Source organism: Pagrus pagrus (genome assembly GCF_965226575.1).
Source record: "Pagrus pagrus genome assembly, chromosome: 21".
NCBI classification, from domain to species: Eukaryota; Metazoa; Chordata; class Actinopteri; order Spariformes; family Sparidae; genus Pagrus; species Pagrus pagrus.
Window position 1 is genome coordinate 25727063 of NC_140208.1, and position 12816 is coordinate 25739878.

The following is a 12816-nucleotide window of genomic DNA, read 5'->3' on the forward strand; positions in this document are numbered from 1 at the left end:
AAGTTATAAGGACTTCCTGCTTTATGGCGAGGGATCAACTTTGAAGGAAAATGGCGGACTTCCTGTTGGGCTAAGGGCATGTGTCCAATAGGGTTTTTTGTGAGTCTGGTCATGATACATATGCGTACTGACTTTCGTTAATATGTGTGCATGTAGGAGGCGGGGCTTCAAGTTTGAAATATTCCAGGGGGCGCTATGGAGCCATTTGTTCACTTATCACAGTATTAATGCAAAGACCTATTCAGGGACAAGCTCTCTACAATTGTGACCAATTTGGTGTAGATGGGAAATTGTATGTTGAAGTTATAAGGACTTCCCGCACGATGGCGAAGGATCGAAAATGACCGCACCGCCACGTCCACCAAGCACAACACAGGCTGTTGAAGGTCTAAGGATGCTACTGAGTGAATGTGAAGTCTGTGGTGTTAAATCTGTAGGACGAGTTAGTTAAAGTACAGGGCATAGACATATTGGGTCAGTACAGAATGGGAAAAGCCATAAGGGGGTCATCGAAATTGACCTCACTGCCACACCCACCAGGAATAACGTAGGCAAAAGCTTTTCACAACTTTTCATCATCTAGGCATGAGGATGATATTTAGTGACTGGGAAGTCTGTGGTGTTAAATCTGTAGGCCAAGTTAAACAATGTACGAGGCTTAGAAATGGGTTCCTACAGAATGGGAAAAGCCATAAGGGGGGTCGCGAAGTTGAACACACTGCCACACCCACCAGGTATAACGTAGGCGAAAGCTTTTCACAAGGTGTCATCATCAAGGTCTGAAGATGATATTTAGTGAGTGTGAAGTCTGTGGCGTTAAATCTGTAGGAGGAGTTAGTTAAAGTACGAGGCACAGACATTGGGTCCGTACAGAATTGGAAAAGCCATAAGGGCGGCGTTAGGGGGCGCTACTGAGCTTTCCTGCTGAGCATGAGGGCAGTTGTGGTATTGAAATAATGTACTCATGGGTAAGAAGCTACATGCCAAATTTGGTGAGTCTGCGAAAATCCTAAAGTCCCGAAAACAATGTTGGAAAATTGAAAATCGCCGCACGCCATTCAAGATGGCCGACTTCCTGTTGCGGCAAAAACTCCAACAAAAATAATTCCGGGCTTAGTCCTTGAGACCCATAAGTCCTGTAAATTTCATGACGATCCGAGAAAGTTTTTGGTCACATGACCCGACGTTAGGTGGCGCTATGGAGTCCCCTGGCCACACCCATCCCCAATCATGTTGAATTATCAAATTTTTACCACATGTGACGTATGTTCCAAGTTTGGTGAGTTTTGGGGTATGTTCAGGCCGCCAAATATGCGATCTTGGGGAAGGACAAAAAATCAACTAGCTGCTAGCATTAGCCGTTAGCCTGCACACTGTCTGCCGCTAAAAGGAGTGGTGCCTCAAATTGTCAAGACTGCTCTGGACTATAACAGAACTTGCAAGCATCAGTGAGTAGCTTTTTTGTTTCCAACTGAGCTGTGCACTTTAAAAGACATTTTAAAGAAAGCATTCTTAAAAATAAAATAGAATAAAAAATCCCAGATGCTTAGCCTGGCAGGGGGTCAACTTAAACCTGGTGGAAACCCTGATATGCAATGCTAACCCCACTTCTAACTTTACTTGCTAGCTTTAAAAAGCTATTCCCGCAAGACTTAGCTAGGCTAGCTCCGCCTAGGTTTAAACATGTGATAGGCATCTCTACCTAATAATAGCACTTCCAGGCTACATACACTAGTAGACAGCTTGCTATATTAGCTACCTACCTCACACAGCAGTAGGATGCAGGGTTGCACCTCAGTCAACATTAAGCCCCCACTGACATGTGACCATTTGAGAGAGAGTGTGTCTGAAACTGAATACTTAAATGGATGGAATGTACTTATTTTAACAACGGGAATGTGTTTTTAAAACTTAAGTTACCATCTGTCTAGTTGCTATCAATTTATTCATTATTGGGCTAATGGCCATACAACGTGTATTGAACCAGGGTTTAACTTGTTGACACCATAAAACGACTCTGGGAAAGCTTGCATGCCTTCATTGGAATCAATATTCTCCATTCAACGGCAGCAGTTTAGTGTGTTTTTCCACCCATGAGAGCAGTTGTGTTTTACCTCCCAAGAGAGCAGTTGTGTTTTACCAACCAGGAGGGCACCAAGAACGCGTTTTTACCACCCAAGACTAGAGGGCAGTTTAGTGTGTTTTAACCAGCCAAGAGGGCAGTTTAGTGTGTTTTGCCAACCGGGAGGGCACTTAAGCTCGTTTTAACCACCAAAGAGGGCAATTAAGTGGTTTTTTTCACCCAAGAGGGCAGTTTAGTGTGTTTCGCCAACAAGGAGGGCACTTCAGCACGCGCTTTTGCCACCCAAGAGGGCACACTTTAGCACGTGTTTTTGCCACCCAAGAGGGCAGTTATATTTTGCCAACCAGGAGAGCACTTTAGCACGTGTTTTTGTCTTCCAAGAGGGCACTTTGGCACGCATTTTTGCCTCCCAAGAGGGCACTTTAGCGCGCATTTTTGGCACCCAAGAGGGCAGTTTATCATGTTTTAACCAGCCAAGGGGGCAGTTTAGTGTGTTTTTTCCACCCAAGAGGACAGTTTTGTGTGTTTTGCCAATCAAGAGGGCACTTTAGCACATGTTTTGGCTCCCAAGGGCACTTAAGCGCGCGTTTTTGCCACCCAAGAGGGCAGTTTATCATGTTTTAACCAGCCAAGGGGGCAGTTTAGTGTGTTTTGCAAACCAAGAGGGCACTTTAGCACGCGTTTTGGCTCCCAAGAGGCAACAGCCCCCCCCTGTGCACACTACTGCTTAAAGGGGGTTACGTCGTAACAGCCCACAAAATGTGATTAAAAGCTAGTAAGTGGACCTTTTTACTTAAGGTTATTTTGCCAAAGTAAAGCATAAGCTTAGTAAGGATTATTCGACTCATTCATCTATTTCCAATTTTCTTAATGCATTTAGCCATTCACAGATTAATTACAGATATGTCAGCATTGGGTTTCTGTACCTTGCAGGAAAACCAGGAATAAATATTTGTTTATAGTCAGTGTTTGTACAATGTGTATTGTTGGCCAGAAGAGGGCAGACAACTGTTATACAGTATTCAAGCATGCCTACCACATACAGAGAGAATGAGCAACTTAACATTACTACCTCCATCTCCAGTGGAAGTCAATACCAAAAATAGATTTTAGCAACAATAAATAGCTCATTGTAATTTCTGACGTTTGATTGCAGCTCTGTCATGACATAGGCTATTTTCTATTTAGACTCTGAAATGAAAGCATTTTCTCTGAGGCTACACTATGTTTTGTTCATGTCACATTTTCACCAGAATTTTTGTCAGGAAAATCAAAAGGACCCAAATGCAGACACAGCGCCAGGCAGGTTCAACAGCATAAAGCAAGCTTTAATGATGAGCTGATAAATAAAAAGTCCTACAATCCAAAATGCAAGTAACAAAAAAACAGGCAACAAGGAGAAGAAAACAAAGCTAAAAGGGAATGTTGGACACTTACATGACTCCAGTTGAATGACAATGTTGCTGTGTGTCTGCAGGGTATGTTTGCCAATGATTTACTGAAACATGTCAACTTTATAATAATATAATATAATAGGGCTTTATGTCAAGTTCCATGTAATAAAGCTTTAGTTAATTGGTAAGAAAGCCCTTATAAGATTGTTAATGATGTTATGAAAGTCTATATAGTGTCATATGTAATGGCATCATAAACAATTTTGATTTGAAGACATTTATAAGCACTTATGACAGACTTGTTAACAGTTTATAGAAGCGTAAGAATATTAATAAAACACTATGATAATCATTTATAACAGTTTATCTAACTTACCAATTATGTCATTGTCAAACCTTCACAAAGCTTTTTTATGTTGCTTAACCACTAACTGCTGCTAACTATCTGCCATTAGCTAGTTAGCTGTGCAGGTAGCTATTCGTACTGGGAAAGGGACCAGTACTTGCTTAATCACCAACACAGAATTTTTGGACCAGGACAGGTCAGGGCTAGCAGTTAGCATGCTAGCTTCAGTAGATTTCTCTACAAATAAAATACATAGACATCATAATGGCAAACTGCTATTTCTACACAGTCTGTCAATAATTTAAGTGATAATTAGATAAGTGATAGTGATAGGTGAATAATTTGACTGATTCAACTCAAATTCTTACTATTGCCTTTTTTACACATACTTTATTCTGCTTTTACTATCTTTAAATTATACTTTTTGCAGGTACTTGATCTAAATCAGGAACAATGCTTTGTTAGGGTTAATTAATCCTTTCACTTCTGAACAGTCAACTATACTTTTTGTAGTTCTTGAATTTAAAGTGAGAACAATGCCTTATTAAGGTTAATAAATCCTTTAGTATGCACTTATTAACTGTTTTATTCAAAGATTATAAGACATACAGCAGGGCTCCAGACTGGAATCGAACCTAGTCAGGTTCAGAATTTGTACATATGGTGGGCTCGCTACCAGGTGAGCTGTGAATTGTTCATAAATGCATTGTTAACTGCTAATAAATGCTTAATAAAGTATGACTTGATCTTAATATAGCAATAAAAAAGCTTAAACATTTGGAAACTCATCAGGCTTTTATTAACGTTATGTTAATTGTTATATATGTGCCTATAAATGTCTTATAACAAAACAATGAATGTGTTTATTATGCCGTCAACACTTCTAGTCTTCTTCATTTAAAGTGCGTGTAAAGCAGCAAAAAAATTGTGTTATGTGTTTGTCACACCACAGTAACATGTATCATAGACCACTGAGCCAAATTTGAAAGATTAAAAAAATTGCTAAGTATATAAATTTAGGTCTCAAAATCATGGAAAAACAAGCACTTCTCTCTGCTGTGACACACTGGGGGCGTGTCAGTTAGAGGCGCTGGAACCACGCCCACGCGCGGGAAGGGAGCCCTCTGTGTACTGCACGAGGACGTGGCCTAGCAACAATGGAAGCTAGTGCTAGCAGCATCGTCTGAAGGACCCAGCCCTACCTGTTTGAGCCATCAGAGCCAGAAACTGACTCTGAGTCAGACACTGATAGTGCTCAGCCTCGTTCCTCACAGCCTCCATCAGAATGGTAATTTATTTCGCAGTAATTTAAACTCCAGTCTACATATAATTCCTTGTCATAGCTATATTGGTGTACATAAAATATTACCTGTGGATTATCATTGTGCTGTCAGATGGACTCCGCTCAGGGAATCAGGCCAAATCATGTCATGATTAAATGCAATAACATTTGCTAACATTACATGGCATGACAGGATGCACGATGTAAAATCACTTTCAGGATTTGCACCTTCAGCAAAATGCATTTAATTGAACGCATACAATATTTATAACATAAGCACACACTTACACTGGCGGACACGTAATGCCGGTGGCGGAGATGAGAGCACCTGCTGTCGGTGGGACAGAGAGGATCGGTGGCGGGCACGTAATGCCGGTGGCCGTGATGGTGGCAGCCGCTGTTGGCGGGACGAAGAGGGTCGGTGGCGGGCATATTATGCCGGTGGCCGTTATGGTAGCAGCCGCTGTCGGCGGGACGGAGAGGGTCGGTGGCGGGCATATTATGCCGGTGGCCGTTATGGTAGCAGCCGCTGTCGGCGGGACGGAGAGGGTCGGTGGCGGCACATAATGCTGGTGGCCGTGATGGTGGCAGCCGCTGTCGGCGGGACGAAGAGGGTCGGTGGCGGGCACATTATGCCGGTGGCCGTGATGGTGGCAGCCGCTGTCGGCGGGACAGGAGGATGAAAGCTGGGGACAGAGAGGGTCGGTTCGGCCCCACTGACCACTGCTGTAACTATCGGGGGTAATGTGGACACTGCAGAGACGGGTGTTGGTGGTGATTTTGTACTCTCCACAGTAGCTCCTCTTGACAACATCGATCCACCGTTTCCTTACGTTGTCTCGGTAGGAGACTTAAATAAGCTAACTGAGCCGTTACCCTGGCCTGCACACTGTGGCATCCAGGATTGATGCATGAGCTACGTGGAGGAGACATGACTGGTTAGCTAGCTGCAAACTATCGTAAGCAATGCTATCCAAGACTCGAGAGCTAGCGGGAAAACCACCGAAGCTAATGCTTACGTAATGCGGCTATGATTTCTGACCCGCCCATTAAATCCTGAACACAGAAATTTTGAAACACAGTTTGGAAGCCTAGCTCCATAATTACATTCTAAATGGTTGAATGGCTTTTTACATGTTGAAACTCTCGCCAAAAAGCAACCGAGGCTTTATTTATGATTGGGTATGAGTCAAACCTTCACGTACAAGCACACTCATGACCAAAGAGGCACTTTTAAGATTTACCGTAGTTTCGTTTTGGGGCAAGCTCATTTTGAACGGGAGTACATAGGGCATACCACGACGGCATCAAAATGTCTATTTTTAGACCACTAAGAAGGCTCCACACATCATGAAACTTTACTGGTAGCATCACCAGGGTCTCTACTCATGACACGAGCAGTAAGAACATTGTTTGTGTACACAAAGTGTGTGAAAAAGACGGTTTTGAACTACTTACGCTTAGCTACTGGGACTCCGGCGCGCCGCCGCCATTCCAGGCAAAAAGTGTCGATCTCCGAGTGCGGCCATCATGTTAGTCAAAAGCAACACTGACGTCCATGTTGTTGCTTTTGACTAACGACAGAACAACGAATTATCCGCGAATTCATCTGGAAATAAGCCCGAGGAGCGTCCCACCGTTACTCTCCGTCATGATGGCCGCACTCGGAGATCGACACTTTTTGCCTGGAATGGCGGCGGCGCGCCGGAGTCCCAGTAGCTAAGCGTAAGTAGTTCAAAACCGTCTTTTTCACACACTTTGTGTACACAAACAATGTTCTTACTGCTCGTGTCATGAGTAGAGACCCTGGTGATGCTACCAGTAAAGTTTCATGATGTGTGGAGCCTTCTTAGTGGTCTAAAAATAGACATTTTGATGCCGTCGTGGTATGCCCTATGTACTCCCGTTCAAAATGAGCTTGCCCCAAAACGAAACTACGGTAAATCTTAAAAGTGCCTCTTTGGTCATGAGTGTGCTTGTACGTGAAGGTTTGACTCATACCCAATCATAAATAAAGCCTCGGTTGCTTTTTGGCGAGAGTTTCACTTTAAGGAAATACATTTATGACCTATTTAATGTGTTTAGAAGAAAATGGCTGAATTTGCTTTACACGGACTTTAAAAAGCATCTTATAAGATGTTTATTGTATTATATGACACAGGTATCATAAGACATTTTTTGTTCAGTCCCAACATCAACATTATGAGGCCTGATGGGAGCCACATGCCCATTTAGAACCCTGGGAAATCTCCTTCCAACTCACACAGGCAGAGAGCTTTCCATATCTGAACCTTCTTCCCTTGTAGCAGTTTGAGATTTTGCCGTGATAAAAGCTTTCTAAATAAAACATGAAGTGATTATTATTACCACATATGTGAAGGAGAGGGAGAAAGGATGGAGGGAATGAAAAACCATTTACAAGGAAGAAAACTGGAACAGCACAGGCAATCTGTGACAGTCTAAAAACAGAGAGATCCTGCTGAATGAAAGGCTGAAAGCACCCTGGGCACAGAATGGACTTCTTTATTTATCATGAAGTTCACAGTAAAAACACCAGGACAACAAGTGAAAGGGTACTGTTGGCTCAACTCCTGTTTGATTTGTGTTTAAGGTTAGATTGTTGTGGAGTTCCATTTTCATTTTCTCATGTGATTTATACAAACCAACACCAAACTAAATGCCTGCACTATATGAACACTATATGGAATGCTAACGTATAAGCTTGCAATATAAGCTTATACATTATTCACAGATGTCAAAATCCCATCTGAAATTCATACATTCCTGACTGCAATATTAATCTGCTCTGACTCTTGTGAGGTTTACAGTATGTCTATACATTGTTCAAAGATAATATCCAAATCCTTGTTTTATGAGTTTAACAATAAGGACTTAATCATGTGCGTTTGAAGTGTGGTGCTTTACCTGCAGTAGTTTCATATTAGTGTCCCCCTAAAACCATAAATTGCTGTTTTTACATTTCTGTTTGTACACAGATTAAACAAATAAGATCCAACATATTAATTATTGAGCTTCAGAGCTGTTGGTAGGTGTATTTTTCATGTTTGGACCTCTAGCTGTTTCCATGTCCTGACTTAAGCTCTGTACTTAACACAAAGTCATGAGATTATGTCAATCTTCTCATTTCAGTCTAAGTAAATGAATAAGCGTATTACCTAAAACAATTATTTTAAGATATTGCAGATTATTTTATAGTCATGCCTGTCATGCAACCCAGTCCTTGGATAAAATGTTGGTGGTTACCCTTTCTGCAAACCACTACTATGTTTACATTCCTACATGTCATGCGAATCATACTGACATTTCTACAAAACATGTCATGTCATGTTTAAATTATTTGTTTATGACCTGACTTTCATATCAGGGGGCGTAGGGGATGGTGGAGGAGTTACAGGCCGTTTCAACATTTGTAAGCGAGAAACCACTGATATTATAACCGTCATGTTTTCAAACCCTGTGCCTAACCTGACCAGAGCATAAGCACAGTGTTGTTAAAACATAAAATTTAAAATTGAACAAAAAAACCCAAAACAAAATGAAGTGAGGACTGCTTATGCAGTCTGATTCCACAGACAGACACCCTACTGTGGACAGTAAAGGAATCAGAAGTCCCAGCTCACACTGGTGCTGTTCATCCATCCAACCATCTGTCCATCATGACCTGTTTATTTTTCTGGAGGACACAGAGCCATTTACTACAAGTTCAACGGGTGGAAATGCCTTCTTCCAATGGACTGAGAGCATCCTGGCAGCTGAACACGTCAATAGTCCTCTGGAAAATGGCATTTAAAATATTAGTAATTAGTAATATAAGTGTACATAGACATGGACATACAGTACACACACAAGAATCACAAGCTGTCTCACCTCCACACCTGTCAGTACCTCCTCTCTGGATGTGGTGAAGAGAAGCTCATACAGTCTGTAATTCAGAAACAGACTGCAGCCAACAGAATACACAGGGTCAGCTGCATCAGTTAAATTATTAAAACACAATACACCCTACAACAACCGAGAGCTATTTCCTATCTATCTTAAATGATTCATAAAATCACAATATGCTGGCTGTCATTTCAAGTGAGTTTTTCCTCAGCACATTAATGCGATGGTGTCATTAAATAATCTGTGGTAAATTCTATTTATAAATACAATGAACATTAAAAGGAGGGTAAAGTTATGGGTTAGCAGTGGTGGACAGTAAGTGCATTTCCTTTAGTCAAGTCTGTGATATTTTACATGAATATTTCCCCATTCTGCTAATTTAAACTTCTACTCTGCTACGTTTTAGCGGGAAATGCACAATTTACTCCACTACATTTATTCAATGGCAGTACTCACTAGATATTAATAGTACATACAAGACATTAAGATTTTTATATACATGTACAGCACAAACATATCATCAGCTTGTAAAATGATGCACTGTATTAGATTAAACTACCCTGAACATATAAAATACACAAGTTAGTACAAATGAGCCTACCGTGTAAAGGTACAAAACTAAAGATTCAACTTTATTTAATTGTCATTATGGAGAATAGATTGTATAATTTACTTGATATCTGTAATTCCCTAAGATACAAACACATACACACAAAATGATACAGACTTAATTAACAAATTATTAATTTGGACAGGGTGAACAGACTTTGGCTTAATAAAGGGTCATAATTCTGCAAAATGAGTACTTTTACTTTGATACATTAAAAACATTTTGATTTTGAATATTTCTCCATGATATTGTAATCTGGGTTTTACCTGTTTACCAACCTTTTTCCCACTGATTTTGAAAGCCAATGCAAGACCAAGATGTCCTGTTTGCCTACCTGCTGTGTTTTACGAAACATGCTGTGACAGCTTTACAGCATGTGGTACCAGTTTCTCCAGAATGAACCCAGTCAACATGTCCACCACCCACACTGTTAGTGTTGGTCTGTCAGATACCTTGTGCAACCTGTGTGGTTTAAGAAATGCCAGTGTAGTTCACAGGTGGAGCCAATGCCAGCAGTGACATCAGGCCCCTTTGTGACCACCTTACCTTATACTGAATAATGATTGAGTCACTATGGGACACACATTGTAAAACTGGGATGTATGTTTGATATGTGTTTACCTATGCAGGTTAAACATTGGGTAGCATAACCCACACAGGGCCTGCACAGAGCAAATTGAGGAACACATTTTTATGCCAGCATATCACTAATCCATGCTGGGCCCACATGGACATGTTGTCTGGGATTTACAGGAGGTATGCATTTGTATCCTTCCAGCCATCTCTGAATGAGTCATACGCAGAATTTGAAAAAAGTAATAATATCATGATTTGACCTGTGAATTCGAGACCATTTCTTACCTGTTTCTGATGTAACTTATGAGTGCTGTTGCCTCTTCGCTGTCTAGAAGTGGAGTGGTGTCTGCTTCTGGTGTTGAGCAGTGGCAGGCAGGACCTAAGGCCTTGGCAAACTCCATCAAGTTTTCAACAAAAAACATCTTCTTCTCTAAAATATGAGAATAAAGCACAAGTCAGTGCTGCAATTTTTATATATTTGACAAGGTATGTAGTAATGCATTTACTAGTCATGCCAGTTTACTGGTTTTCTCGGCCCCATTAGATCCCAGTAACCTTTGATGTGGATCCAGATAAAGGGACGGATCCAAACATTTTTCTCACTTTCTTTAACATTGTGAAATGCGTTTTCCAACATTTTCACTAATTTCTCAGGGAATAATGCATGCATCTTGCTGATGTTGGAATTGATGGTAGGGTGGGTGTGGTTATTAGAAATTAATAATTATTGATATTAATTATTAAAATTAAATCAATCAAAAGTGATAATCAAATCATTAAAACAGGGCAAAATCCTGGAATCAGGGAACAATAACCAGACCAAAAACAGTCTCAAAGAGGGGTTCACTTTAAATGTAAATATTTGTAAAATATTAAGAATTAAAGGAACAGTGAAGGAAATTAACACAAAACATATTCACAAAATAATCACATTTAACTGCTCTTTACAATATAATAGAATTTATTAATGATCATATATACTTAATACTAATACTAATCATAATACATAAATCAACAAAAATCCATCATTCAACCACAGCAGCTAAACCATGAAACCTTAACACTAAGACAAACTCAAGCAACAAATAACAAACAAGCATGTGGTGTGTGTGTGTGTGTGTGTGTGTGTGTGTCAGAGAGACAAGGAAAGAGACGGTCGTAGGGAAAGAGAGCCAAGATGCCCAACACGATGTCTTGGAAGATGACGTCACGGAGTGTTCAAGCCTGTGCGATACACACAAGACATTGTTCCACAAAGGTAACGGTGCTAACACAGGACAACCGTATCTAGTGTTATAACAAGGCCATTAACCATAAGTCTCCAACAAGTCGCTCAGAGGATTATGTATATGTGTCACTCAAACATACAGTATGTGTGTATTGTACATGTGGGTTAGTAGGGGGATAGAGAGAGAGAGAGAGAGTAGTTTGGAGTTTGGAGAGAAATGGAACTGAGCAGTCATGCTTAAGAAAAGCTGCCGAACAATGTTATTATTTTCTGTTCAAAAATAAGATAAACACTGAAAAATAGTAAAGAACTTGTCAGGATCCTGTCAGGATCCAGTTCACCTCTGCTCTCTCTGTGTCCATGTTTTCTTTTCCCCCAGAGCTGGGCGGGGCCTTCTGGTACCTACTGCATCCACCCTCCTCTGCACACCTGCTGCTCAATCAACTTGATTCCCTGCTCTTCACAACAGCAGTTATAAGCCGGTCTCTCCCTCCACTCATCGCCAGTTTGTTGTTTCATCCACCTCGTGGTAATGCTCTCGGCTCCTTGACCTAGTGATTGACGCATATTTTTTGACTCCAGCTCTGTTTTTGCCTTGACTCACCTGTTTTTGTGTTTTCTTCCTTCAGCCCTGCCATTTGCCTGCTCTCAGCCCTGCCTCGCCCAGCCCTGTCGTCGGTCAGCTTTTGTTTCCTTTTTTGAACCTTGTGTCTGAATAAATACCTTTGGCATCAGATCTGCATTGTGGGTTCAGTTCAGTTTTTGAACTTCTGACAGAACTTGAATACAGAAGTCATCACAACAAGCCAGAGAAGAGAAAGAGAGGGAAAACAGCTGGAACAGGACCCCAGAGACAAAGATCAAGACAAAGATCAGGGCTGCGTCCGAAATTCCATACTAACATGCTATTGAGTATGCTAAAACAGTATGTGAGATGTTTTAGTATGTCCGAAACCTTAGTATGAACCCAATAGTACGCGAAGTGCATACTATTTCCGGTAAATATTACAGTATGCAAGCAGTGGACACTACGGCGGCCAAAATATCCCACAATGCAATGCAGCTGTGACGACAACAACAACAAAACGGACAATGGCAGACAGCGACCAAACCACCAGCTCTGAAACGCTTATAACGCTTCAATTTAAGTGTAAGATATATGTATGATACTTTAAGTATAAGGTTTCACTTATGATGACATTGTTGTGGTTGTAATGTTAACCGAGTTAATTAAGGAGCTAACATTAATTAAGGAGCTAACGTTAATTAAACGGCTACCGTTAGAAACGTTAGTAACGTTATGTGTTAACGTTAAATGAAATGAGAGGGGATAGGGGACGTTACTAACTTGCCCAAATGATTTAACGTTAGTAGGTTATCGCTCTCTTCCTTTG

General features: G+C 41.0%; 1 protein-coding gene across 2 annotated transcripts in view; it reads right to left on the bottom strand.

The window, feature by feature from the left end:
• Positions 1-8776: 8776 nt before the first annotated feature.
• cabcoco1 (ciliary associated calcium binding coiled-coil 1) overlaps positions 8777-12816 on the bottom strand; it is a 40198-nt gene continuing 36158 nt past the window's right edge. The window contains exons 4-6 of one of the 2 annotated variants that reach the window (XM_084341664.1): positions 10480-10624; positions 8994-9048; positions 8777-8898 (exon numbers count right to left, since the gene is read on the bottom strand). In XM_084341664.1, the coding sequence (XP_084197790.1) occupies positions 8830-8898; positions 8994-9048; positions 10480-10624 (269 nt within the window). In that variant the 3' untranslated portion in view covers positions 8777-8829. Of the gene's footprint in view, positions 8899-8993; positions 9067-10479; positions 10625-12816 lie in introns of both variants that reach the window. The other variant, XM_084341663.1, reaches the window with a different exon arrangement.